This window comes from Pan troglodytes, chromosome 9 (assembly GCF_028858775.2).
Source record: "Pan troglodytes isolate AG18354 chromosome 9, NHGRI_mPanTro3-v2.0_pri, whole genome shotgun sequence".
NCBI lineage: Eukaryota > Metazoa > Chordata > Mammalia > Primates > Hominidae > Pan > Pan troglodytes.
In genome coordinates, this window is record NC_072407.2 from 102149094 (window position 1) to 102163003 (window position 13910).

A 13910-nucleotide genomic window follows, 5' to 3' on the forward strand; every position below is an offset into this window, starting at 1 on the left:
GGCATGGTAGCACTAGAATTTGAACCCATATTCATCCCCAACTGTATAATCTCTCCAATATAACACATTACCTCTCATTGGCCTACAGCTGAGAGTCATAATACTGAAAGTGATCTATGCGGATAAAATATGTTGACTCCTCAATACATAAGAGTACAGAAGCAACAAAAGAGGCCAATAACACTTAGCATTTATCAGTAGAGAGTTACAGAATTTCTAATGACAAGAGATAATAAGCAAGAGTTTTCTTTATGCACATCTGCTTAGCATTTTATAAAATGTAACCCAGAGACTGATCTGAAGCTGAAATGTATTACATAAGTACGGTGCATCTGGTGAGGCTTTAACAGCTCCTGGGTTTAAAGTGCCATATGTCTCTTCAGTTTTCCACATCCTAAAATAGGTGGCTTGACAAAAGCTAGATTTTAAAAAGTTATTAGGTTTGTTTTAAATGTGGCCCAACCTGTGATTTTTCTTTCCCAGACAGATGAAAGACTTTCCATAATGCAGACCACGTCTTGGCGTCTGCTCACCCCATGTTATTATTCAGAAGCCAAAGCCAATGCCCTTTAGTTACTTGCAATCCTCTGCCAAAAAAAAAAAAAAAAGTTTAAATGTAACCTTTTATGTTTCTGATTTTATGTTACCAGTAATTTTGTCGTTTTTGTAAGAATCTTGCAAGTACTGTACTGTCTTTTTCAGATTACAGCCTAAGACAAATTATTTCAGGCCTTAATTCAGTTTTTAATGTTTTATTTTAAAAATTTTACCACTGCCCTTTCACATAATGTTTTTTGCCTTGGACCATATAGTATAGACCTAGTGGTTTATAAAATATCTTGCAATGTAAACAAGAAATCTGTTGTAGAAGTCAAGCTGATCTAGTATTGAACATAACCTACATTTTCCAGGTATTTTGTGAAGGATAGCCATTCATAAATTCCCATAGCCTTAATGTTAATTAATGTTTATTCAATGATGACATTAAATTTATTTTTCTAATATAGAGCTTAACTTCATTGTAACACAATCTACAACCCAAATTCCACTTGTGCGTGTGTCTGTGTGCATGTTTGTGTGTGTATGTTTATGCGTTTGTGTGCTTGTGTATGTATTTGTTTGGACTTGCTTGAAAGCTTTTATATCAAGTCAGTTAACAAGCAGGCTATATATACTAACTGCATATGGCATCTTAAGCAGCCAAGTGACATCACCAAGTTATACCATTTCAGGATTTTTTTTTTTTTTTTGCTATTATGCAACATAGAGATAAAGCTACAGAAGTATAGCTCTTACACATAACAACATAGTTTGGTACAAAAGATTCACACACAAGGTACAGCGTTCAAAGCAACAAAATATGAAATGACATCTGTCTTTTATCTGACAATAGTTGACATACTGATAATATTTTTTCAATTTTGAGGGCAGTGTAACAGGCCACTTTTACTTGTAGAATTCTTGGTAGAATGAATTTGAATAACATTTTAATGGCCTTTCACCCACTAGAGTTTGAGCTTACAGCAAACAGATATGATAGCACATTTATGTTCGTATCTTCAGAGTAAGCATTTTACCTATAATGGTATCCAAAAAAAAAAAATCTAAAGAAAGGAAAGAAAAAATTAATTCATATTTGTATTAATGTCATTAATCATATGTTTGATTCCTATGAAAAATTTGTTTTGGAATCAGGACTCTAAATTTTTTCTTCCAATTTCTAATGGATTGTTTTCTCAGATGTCAAATCTGTTTTTATTTAAATATTTTAACTGTTCTTTCTTTCCTAGCTCTTCATTTCTATAACTTTTAAAAATCTCTTTTGAAGTTATTTTAAAGGCTACAGTCATGGTACATTTAGAGATAGATCAATAAGTCTAACAAAGACAATCAGTTATTATAGGTAGGACACTGTTTCGCCTAACATTATGTTTAGAATCATCTCTGCTCTTAATGATCTCACTGTCTAGCTGAGTGTCAAACTCTAACCAACTAAAATATTAAATAACAATTTAAGTCAGCAACAGAAGAGAGGTAACAAGCTACGACATGAATATTTTCCAAATGAATAAGAACTACAGGTGTCCAGAGGAGGTGCACATGACTCTTCTTTGAGGCTGTGATTAATACCTCTTACTTAATTTAGAATAAACACTGAATCATGAGTAGAATTAAAAGAGACAGAATAGAAGTAGAACACTCTATGTAGAGTGAACAGTTTAAATAAAATACAGTGTGTGCTTGGGAGATAACACACCAGTTTATCTGGCTTACAGGAGTCATGCATAGTGTAAAGTATCCTGGCAGATTAGTAAATTTTACAGAAAAGCCAGATGTAAAAGTAGAGTTTAATATTGTTTGTGTATCCCATCACTCCTATCAGCATTTTGGCATATATGACACATAACTACAAAGAGATGATTTCCGAAGGCAGGTGCAAAAATCATGATGAATATTTGAAACTCACTATGGTAAGATTTTTGAATGATAGCTTGCAGGCTTAGAAGCTGAATCACAGAATGTATTCCAAGGTTTACAAATCCTGACTATGCTATGCCAAAGTGGGGCTTCTAAAGTCTAGACTATATTGGCCAGAAGACCAGTAAGCTAATAAAAGCAAAATTCCCTCTTAGAAACAAGTAACTAACTTTGTGACCTTGGGTAAATTTCTTTAACCTCTTTGAGTCAAAATCTGATTCATAAAATAGGACATGTTTGTTTGGAGGATGAATGTTACAGGGATTAATTGAGAATTTGGCTCAGTGTCTAGGACATGGTAATGACTAGCACTAGCATTTAATAAATGTGAGTTCTTTCTTGCTCTTTCTCCTCCCTGCTAAACTGGCTTTGGTTTGGGACATCTGCTACTCCGTTATACCCACTATTCTGACATGCATGTGTAGTGTTCTTTACTTTTTATTTTTCTTTTTTGAGACAGGTTCTCACTCTGTCACCCAAACTGGAATGCAATAGCATGATCACAGCTCAGTGCAGCTTCAACCTCCCATGATCAAACAGTCCTCCTGCCTCAACCTTCCAAGTGGCTGGACCGATAGGCATGTGCCACCACACCTGGATAATGTTTTTTATTTTATTTTTAGTAGAGACAAGGTCTCACCATGTTGCCCGAGCTGGGAACTCCCAGGCTAAAGGAATCCCTCTGCCTTGGCCTCTCAAATTCCTGATCTGACAAGCATGAGCCACCGTCCCAGGTCCAATGTGCAGTTGTTTAATACATCTTTTTTCACATGCTCTCCTTTTCCTTGGCAGTGACATTAGACCACCTCTACCGCAGCAAAAACTCTTTTAGAGCCGCTCTGTTTCTGTATTCTTAATAGCCTCTAAGATCGAACAAGGACTATGTAGCATATATGAAAGAACATATAAATGAATGAATGATCGAAGCCCTCAGTAGCACATATAAATATTTTACAGTTTTTGCCAAAAATGTTGTTAGAAATAATAAATTCAGTGCAATATTTTTATACGTATTTCTTTGACTGTTTTAAACAGAATATTTGTAAAGAAAGAGTCAGCTTTATTCAACATTTTTCCTTAAAAATTGGCCAATAGTGGAAATGAACTTTAACTTGTATCTTGATTTCATATAATTACAACAGTATCTCATTCTTAATAAAATAAATTTTCCTCTGTAACAATTTTGCAAAACTAAAAAAATTATATTGCAAGAATGTAAATTAAGAAAAATTTTACACTGAAATCTGGATTCACAAATCATTTTTCCAAAGTCATTCAGGTGTTATATATATACACAGAGAGATAGAAACAAGTTGAGTAGATACACTGTATATTTCTACCTGTGCTAATGCTGCCCCACTACATTGAAAGAGCAATTGACTCTAGTACCTGACTTCCTATTAAACTGGTTCAGGTGCCTTGGGGATAACTAAACCACTTAAAGTCCAAAATAAGAAAAAAAAAGAAGAAGATTTTGCATAGTTACAATAGCATTTTATATTATCAAAATATCTTCACTGCTATTTTTGGGGGGTACAGGAAATAGAATTTTGTGTGTAAGGCAATGCCGTGCTTCTTCATAATACCTATGGTTGAATGAATTGCTTTTAAAAAAATATGTTGAATTTTTCCATGTAAATTTTAAACTTGGTAAAGCGTTTGAGAAATGAAATCATCCTTGTTTACTGCTTACATACTTACAGCCTACCCACACTGGGTAGAAAAACTGAATGATACTCAGTTAGACAGTGGGAGCCCTCTCCGATGGGAATGTAAGGCTACTGGAAAACCCAGACCCACGTATCGTTGGCTGAAGAATGGAGTACCCCTCTCACCTCAGGTACTGTTGGGAGTCATTAACCTGTTCTGTTGTAATTTTAGCGAGATTTCACACAGGACAAACTAGGCTTCTTTAGTCTTATTGAAAGCCTTTTCCTGTTTCTGATTCATATAATAGGACATGTTTGTGTTAAGGATGAATGTTACGGGGATTAACTGAGAATTTAACTCAATGTCTGGGATATAGTAGTCACATATTTTAATATATTTTGAGTGAGAAACATAACAAATATATAAGCATTTTTAAATTTTAATTACCTCATTACATTTTTTGGCAATACAGTGTTTCTTTAAACTGTTTTCAATCCTATAAATTTTTATGAAACTATCAATGTTATCATAGACTTATTTCCATTTGTAGCTAATCTTTAGATATCACCTAAAATTACTCGGTATCTTCGTTGATAGACAAAGCACTGCCAACTAAGATTTTTTTTTTTAATGATTTGCTTGGCATTAAGTAGACAAGACATTTGGAGGTTTAACAACATTTAAAATTTAAAATTTGTTTTTGAAATATGCTCTTGACTTGAGGTTACCTTAATTTGCACATGCTCAATTTTTTGTTTTTTATACTATCTTCTGATACTGAAGTATATTGTCTGACCAATAATTTTATCTAGAATCGAGTCACAAGGCAGTTTTCTATCTGTGTTAGTTTTTTGGGAAGTGAGTGAAAATGGCAAACTCCTGATTGGATCCATATAGTAAAGGGATTGTTCTTATGACCTGGGCTATTTTTAACCTTGATCTCATGTGTCTGCAACCTCAATCTTTTCCACTATATGAATCCTTCTTTCCCTTTGTAAACGGAATGCAAATAAAAGCATCACCTGCTGATTATATTTCACAAACTCAACTAGTGTGCCAAAAAAGGCACCTCACTTTAAAAACCAAACTGAAAGTAAAACTTGTCAGAATAACTACAAAAAAAATGTAATTTCTTTTTCAACCAATAAATAATTTACAAGTGGCATGTTATAATAAAATAATGAACAGTACATTTACATTGCTAAGTGGCCAAATAATGTTTAACTGCATTAATTGCAAACTTGCTTTTTCTTAGTCTAGGAGAGAATACCCATAAAATCCATGTTATTTGTTTACTTTCTAGATCTAATTTTTTTAATTCCATTACAGAGTAGGGTTGAGATGGTTAATGGAGTATTGATGATCCACAATGTGAATCAATCAGATGCTGGAATGTATCAGTGTTTGGCTGAAAATAAGTATGGAGCCATTTACGCTAGTGCTGAGCTGAAGATTCTAGGTATGCAGTTTCTAAGTAAATAAATGGAAAAAAAAAACCTTGCTTCTTTTCATGCTCTAATTTTTACTATACTGAAGGTTTATGATGTGGTTGTAAAAATCTATTTTATGGCTTGAAAAGAAATACTATGTCTTGCTGATTTTTTTTAACTTTAGTAGACAGGTTTATGTTATGTGTAGTTCGTCCCATAACTTTTTGTTCATATAGTTTTTCTAACTTTAGTTTTAATCTTAAAAGGTTTACACAATACGTCTTTGCTATAGCACTTAAAAAAATCATATAAAGAAATATATGTTAACTTCCAAGGAAGAATGCCTTGAGGGTAGGAGATCAGAATATAGAATTCCAGCAGCCTGTCCATGCTCCCATAGCAATGCTTAATAATTTCCCAGGCAGTTCCTATCAGTAGCTGTGTGGCTCCTGCAAAGCAAGGCTCCAGGCTAAATCACTCTCTCCTCATGGGGCATCAACTAATACCTTCCTTACGTAACAGGGAAAGGCTTCCTGACGCCAGGCACTACAATCTCATAGGGTTACACCCTTGATAAGAATGTAACCCAGGCACTGCATTTCTTCACTATTTAAATACTACAGGAAACAATCCATCCAGTGAAATAGACTACCTAGAAAAAGCATATATGAGCCATTGGAATGAATTTTACTTTTCCCACTTTGATTTTTTCCTAAACTGGTTCTGGGATGTTTGTAATATAAAGAAAGATACTCACTCATTGTCTTTCCAAAGCGGGCAGAAGCCCAAGTGTGTTTTCTATTCCCCATTTAAATTTAAATTCTCAAAGCATAACTTAAGAGAAACACCAAAGATCTCAGGAATCTTGGAGCCCACCATTTACGTATCAGCTAAATGTAATACATCCTAAAGTGATTTGTTGAATTATGAATATTTGCAGTTGAAATTTCTCCACATTACAACAAATCCATCCAAAATAGATATAGGATTCTTCCTTTCAATCTCCTTCATTCTAACCAATCAAATGTTAATGAACTTTCTTGTCAACTCACAGTATAATAGCACTGAATTAAAAGGCTGATTCACCCTTCACCTAGTTAGTAGCCCTGAAACATTTCTCAAACCCTTACCATTCACAAGAAATATTTTCAAAATTACTTTTTGTAAATTCTATTCCCAGGAGGCAAAAAAAAAAAAAAGTTACCTGCAACTATCTCCTCATAAATTTCTTTAGCTTTTTAACTTTTTTTCTTTGAGACAAAATCTCACTGTCGCTCAGGCTGGAGTGCAGTGATGCCATCTCTGCTCACTGCAACCTCCGCCTCCAGGGTTCAAGTGATTCTCTTGCCTCAGCGTCCCAAGTAGCTGAGACTACAGGCGCCCACAGCCACACCCAGCTGATTTTTGCATTTTCAGTAGAGATGGGGTTTCACCGTGTTGGCCAGGCTGGTCTTGAACTCCTAACCTCAAGTGATCTGCCCACCTCAGCCTCCCAAAGTGCTAGGATTACAGATATAAGCCACCAGGCCTGGCTAATTTCTTCGGTTTTAAAAAATCTCTTAACCCATCTCAATTCTATACATATCTTTTTCAATGTTGTGACATGCATTATGTTGCTATATGATATATTTTATATATATAATATGAAATACATATAATATCAGATAGGTAAAAATAAATGTCACAGATACTGTGGACTTGTAGACATCTTTCAGGTTCTCTTTTAGATTCAAAAGTGTTTTGATCTAAATTATAGTATACACAATATTTATGAATGAATGATCAAACCTAAGTGAAAAATTACAAGTAAAATTGCTAATTGAAATTCAAATAATTCAATTTTAAAAATTAATTTTTAAACAATGTATTATATAAAACATTTAATGTTTTATAATATTAAAGTAATATACAGAATAAATTAAGATTCGTAGATGGGAAATGGAAGACACAGGATTGTCTTTTTCGCAGGTCACCTCCATCTTACCAAAGGAAGGTCAGATGGACTCTGTCAGTTAGCCTTTTGCTCTTTTGCCAAGGTCATTCACTAGTCTTTCATAATTGAAGCTGGTAATCATAATTACAACATGTCATTTTTTGAAATAGCCTTTACCTGTAGATCCCACATTGTATGAAGTCACCTGCTAATGTACTAAGGTACATATTAATTAATAATAAGTAAAATTTTGAGCTACTGCCTTTTTCATGTGTAGATATACTATGATTTTATGAGAAATGCCTCCCAGAAGAAAAAGTTACAAAATCTTCATGAATCACCCATTAGAGATTATTGTCATTGCTTCTGGTAGAAACTAACATTTGCTTTTTTAATAGCTTCAGCTCCCACTTTTGCACTGAATCAACTGAAGAAAACAATAATTGTTACCAAAGACCGAGAAGTTGTCATAGAGTGCAAACCCCAAGGCTCTCCAAAACCAACCATCTCTTGGAAGAAAGGAGACAGAGCAGTTAGAGAAAACAAAAGGTTAGAATCTATTTTATAATTCAAGTTCAACATTAGACTTTTTTGAGGTTACAGGTGACACACACAAACTATGCAAGAAAGAGTCTTGCAGTACCATGAGACGTATTTTATGAACTGATTGAAACATGGTTTTGCCTATATAGTGATTTTAAAAGAACCCAAAGTTTGACTTCAAAATGGTCAGTCTTCTTTGACTCCATGGGGTTTTAGCATAAGTTGGAAATTTCACTAGGTTTTGAAGAAAGTACACTTTAATTAAACTAATTATTTTTGTTTGTTTTTCATCTTGCTTCTGCATTTAGGAGGTCTACAAATCATCTGTGATAATTTTTAAGCATTGTGTTTTAATTTGATTTTAATACAAATGATAAAAACATATGTGAATCTTCTGGATAATCATGACAGAATACTTTCATGTGATATTTGTGCCAATGCTTGTCTTTTTATCCAGGTCATATTTAGGCAAAATAGTATAGGATTATTTTTAGTGCCATAGGCAAATGAGAAGTGAGCAGAGGAATATTTAATATGTAAACATTTGTCTTTGGCAACTAAAGCCAAAGGATATCACAGGAGTACAAATGGAGAAAAAATCATGAGGGAATCATATCATCACATGGCAATCTATTTGTGCCAAATTCAAATGTTCCATGTCCTACTATTATTGATATATTGGTATTACAAATGGTGATTCAGCTTTGACAAAATAGTATCCTCTATTATGTCAAAATAATATTGTACTGTATTAGATTTTGTTTAATTGATATAGAAGTATAAGGAGTTTATGACTTGTTTTATGTTTGTCCCAATCTACATAAAATATAATTTAAAAAATTTAAGTCTGCATTAGCGGTTCACTTGAATAATTTCTTAAGTAATAGTGAAACATTTTGAAAAATTTTTAAAAATAGAGTATTTTTGTTTTCCGTCAAATCTGAGGGACACTGATTTAAATAGTCTATTTCAGATTATACAATTTTTCGAATTACTGGCTTCAGTTTAGACCCCAAGATCTATGCTTCTTGGAAAGGGTGATCACCTGGGATTGGGATGGGTCGTCATTGGCACTCTCACACCAAAAGACCTATCATAAGGGTCAAGGCTGTCATTCAAAACAAAAGACAGGCTAACAAGAGAAAAACATAACACATTTATTTAATCAAAGTTTTGTGTGACACAGTGGCCTTCAGAAATGAAGACCCAAAGACTTAGAGAAAACTCTTTTTATGCTTAGGTTCAATGAAGAATAGAGAGCCGTGTAGAAATATGATTGGACAAAAAAGATGTGATCTAATGGTAATAGACTGAGAGGGGAAATCCAGCAAGGCCTATGTGTTCAGATTCTTCTTGGCCTTTTTGTGTGGTATTCCTTTCCTCCAGGTGTAGGACAAATCACCTGTCACATGAGATAATTCAAGGGAGAAGGGAGAAGGTCAATCTTTCTAGGTTTTATGGCTTGCTTTGACGAAGGGAAGTTATAGTTTCCATGATCTGCCTTGGGGGAGAGAATTCTGGTTTCTGTCATTCTCTTCAGTAGAGAAAGATGAGTGTGAAACAGACAGATGGGAGAAGTTCAAAAATATCCTGCTTCCAAGGTCCTTTCAGTCTTCTTCAGGTCAAGGTACTCTGTGCCATATTCTGGGGTATCATGTTCTGAGCCCCAACATCGTACAACTTGTTTTAAAAAGAATTTCTCATTCTTAGGTTGAGGGGCGGGTAGCAAATGACAAATTGTGAGATCATTGTTGCCTATGACTGAATTGATCAGATAGTGATTGAATATTAGTGGATTTTTGCTCACAACACTATGATTTTTTTAAAACTGCACAAACCTAATTAAAGTAGAAGAAAATTGTTTTGTTGCATAGTAAGAAAAAATAATTTACACTGCTAGGTTATTTTTTCTGAACGTATTAAAAAGCATACAGTGTCATGAAAATATATATGCCTTATCTATGCAAAACATTCTATCTGAAATGCATGACTTTGTTTTATGTTTCTGGGTGGCATGTGAGTTTTGTCCTGTTTATTTCAGTTCACAATAAGAATGTTCTTCATCAACTGTTCACAAATGACACATGGTGAGTTTAAAAAATTAGGGTGGAACCTCTTTTACCAAAGCAAAAGTATTGAGAGAAGTAACAGGATTATGAGTATTCTATTACAACAACATAAGCTTACTAAATTTTTTATTTTTCAGATGTTGAAAAGTACAGTTTGTGAATTTTTCAGCCTTCTTGTTTCTCTTCCTTTTTTTACTGCTAACCCTTGGAGTTAGTGAGAAAGATACATTGACCTGAAACTCAGATCACTCAATTTTTTCTAGATGTCAATACTTCCAGTCAAAGTGTTGTTTAGGAAGAAGGCTAAAATGTAAAATTTTTTAAAAATTTATTCAAGTAAAAGCAAGACTCAGCCACATTTCCTTAGCATTCTGCCTACCTTGATCTACATGTTTTAGGTCAATAAACTGGCTTTATTGAATAACAAAGCCCAGACATATATTGCATTTTTATTCTTAAAATTGACAGGCACACTTACAAAATACCATTTTTATTATTGAATGACTTGTTACCATATCTGGCAGCCCTAGGTTTTAAGAAGAAAAATGTAGTTCACTACAAAAAATAATAACACTTAATATTAAATAAGAGGCTAAGATTTCAACAGCAATAGGCAGAATTCCATAATATAAGAAGACACATAGTTGAAAAATTGTACATTCTAAAATTATGACTAGAAACTTAACAATATCAAATGTCTATATTTTACATTCTTTAAAAGAAGTCTCAGTTACAATGACAACTTATTTTCTTGAGGAAATTTTAGATTGCTTTTCTGTTATAATGCACACCAACCATTTGATTACAGCTCTAAATATAAATTTAAATGGAAACAGAGGTGTTAGAAAACTGTTAAGACTTCAAAAAGTTTGTGTCATTTTTTAATTTATAACTTACATTGGGTGTGGAGATTCAAATCATGGCTTATTTTATTGGAATATAAATATAAATATCACTCATATGATCTACATCAAATATGTGCCCCACTCATCCAACCTACAACAATTGAGACAAAAATGTGGAATGAATTAGTGTTGTCCTTCAATAAAAATTTTGTTGTTTTGGGTTCATTCCAAAGAACTATTGAAACAGCAAATGGCAGTTTCTATATAAGAAATAAATAATAATATTATATTGGGGAAAAGGAATTAACATAATAGTATATTATAAAAGAGACATTCAGGCCAGGTACAGTTCTCATGCCTATGATCCCAGCACTTTGGGGGGCCAAGATGGGAGGATCACTTGAGCCCAGGAGTTTGACACCAGCCTGGGCAACATAGCAAGACTCCTGTCTCTACAAAAAAAAGAAGAAAAAACAACTTAAATAAATAGTCAGGCATGGTGGTGTATGCCTATAGTCCCAGCTACTCAAGAGGCTGAGGTGGGAGGATGGATTGAGCCTGGGTGGTTTAGCTAAGCCGTGATCATACCACTGAGCTCCAGCCTGGATGACAGAGCAAAACCCTGTCTCAAAAATATAATAAAATAAGATCAAAAAGAAATATTTAAAAAAACAAAATACATCAATTGCTTTCATAGCATAAAATTATGTCCAGAGCAATGGCATAAAAATGTAATATATAGTCTTAATTGCAGGAAAATATAATCTAATCATCTGAAAATATGTCAGAAAATCTCAAAGGTAAATTTAATTTAGCATTACTGAAATTTAACTCTAAATTGTAAATAAAATGATTGAAAATGATAGAACAACTGAAGGTTATAGTTCGTCATTTATCAACAGAGTGCCAAATAACCATTTGGCTCATTTTTTTCTACCATGTTTTGAGTAAATCTGCCAGGTTTAGTTTTCTTTGTTTTCTTGAGGGTCAGTGTCTTCAAAACACAGTATTTTTTATGTGTATATATTTTGCTAAGGAAATTTAGAAATCATTATTCTAAAGTTGAAAATTTGATAACTAGAAAATAGTATGACTTTTAGAAAAAAATATGATTAACAAATTAGTTGCCTGCTTATATATTACCAAACATTTCATTCATTTGGCCCTAAATGATACAACTAAAATATACAAGAAAATGGATTACATCAGAGCTAAGATTTGTTTACATTAGTTTGTTACTTATATCACAGAATGATCAATATGAACTCTCTTCAGATAGTAAATCACATTATTACTAATAATGATGATGACTGCTTATGAGTTCGTAGCATTTATGATTTGCAAAGCACTTTAACGTTGTTGGTAAAAGTATAAACCAGTGTATGAAAAGAGGACTTACTTGCTCTGCTTATCCTGCAGATTATGAGGTTTCAATAAGTTACCTAATTTATTATCTTACTAAATTAAAAGAGTAAGCGGATTGGGTTGTGAGAATTAAATGAAATTTTACATGTAAAATACATTGCCTAGTGTATGACATCTACTCAGTACTCAGTGAATGTTATGTATAATTATAATGATACTGATGACGATGATGATGATGGTGGTGGTGGTGGTAATGGTGATAGTGATAATGATGGTATCTGTATCAAGCCATTTTCCTACTCCTATAAAGTACTGCCCAAGACTGGGTAATTTATAAAGGAAAGAGGTTTGATTGACTCACAGTTCAGCATGGCTGGGGAGGCCTCAGGAAACGTACAATCATGGCGTAAGGCAAAGCGGGTGCAAGGCACCTTCTTCACAAGGAGGCAGGAAGGAGAAATGCCAAGGAAAGGGGGAAGAGTGCCTCATAAAACCATCAGATCTATGAGAACTCATTCCCTATCATGAGAACAGCATGCGGAATACCATTCCCGTGATTCAGTTACCTCTACCTGATCTCTCCCTTGACATATAGGGATTATGGGGATTATAATTCAAGATGAGATTTGGGTGGGGACACAAAGCCTAACCGTATTAATATAATTTGTACCTTTGAATCTTAGAATACTGGCATCCATTTCTGTTATCAGTAGTCTGGAAATGCTTACCATTCTCCTTTCTTTCTCCAGTCATTAAGGAAAAGAATACCTAAGATTTGTTTCCAAGGACTAAAGGAGTCTTTTACATCTTTTGTGTCATAAATTTGTTATTCATCAATCTATGTCCGCAAATCACTATTCTTTGTTCATCAGAGCCCCAAATCTGTCGTCATTTATTCCTGGCATTGAAAATCTCATCTCCCTTACCTATTTCTAGCTCAATGTCTTTGGAATAGGTTCCTGTCCTAGCCGACCAAATATTTACTTGTTCCATTAACATTTTATAGGCCATGTGCAAATAGACAAATAGACATGGGGAGTTAATGGAAATAGAAATGAAGTATTTTAAAGACTTTTTTTTTTCACTGTTTTTCTTTAAGGGCTCTCCAGGTTTTCCCCCCATCACTTTCACTTTTGAAGATTACTGGCACAAAGTCACTTAGGTTCCTGTATCAATCATTTCCCTTTTCATACTGAAACTAATAAACTCCAGAAGTACTAGGAAGTAAAATATTCCACAGGGATTTTCTATTCTAGCAGACTTTCATTCAGAATGTTCTGCTCATCAAACTCATATTGGATTTTCACTCCAGCTCATTATTTCCATTACTTGGCCATTAACTTTTGTTAAAATATAATCATCCAGAAGCACTCCAGCAGTGCACAAATATTAAGTCTTCATTATTACATGTTCAATTTCCTGTACTTTTTGTGGACAAAGACAATCTTAGCTAAAATGAAGAATACATAGTTTTTGGTAAAGGTATAGTTTATTTTGTTTCCTTTCCGTAAGTGCATATATAAACTGTTGTTGAACCTCATAGAATGTCATATATGTTTAAAATTATTCACAGTTATTGAAATTTCAACATATTTTA

General features: G+C 33.7%; 1 protein-coding gene across 1 annotated transcript in view; it reads left to right on the forward strand.

Annotated features, from left to right (window-relative positions):
• CNTN5 (contactin 5) overlaps positions 1 to 13910 on the forward strand; it is a 1335093-nt gene that overhangs the window by 1046442 nt on the left and 274741 nt on the right. Inside the window, exons 11-13 of the mRNA XM_024347391.2 lie at positions 4182 to 4318; positions 5458 to 5587; positions 7890 to 8040. Coding sequence (XP_024203159.1) covers positions 4182 to 4318; positions 5458 to 5587; positions 7890 to 8040 — 418 coding nt within the window. The remainder of the gene's footprint in view (positions 1 to 4181; positions 4319 to 5457; positions 5588 to 7889; positions 8041 to 13910) is intronic.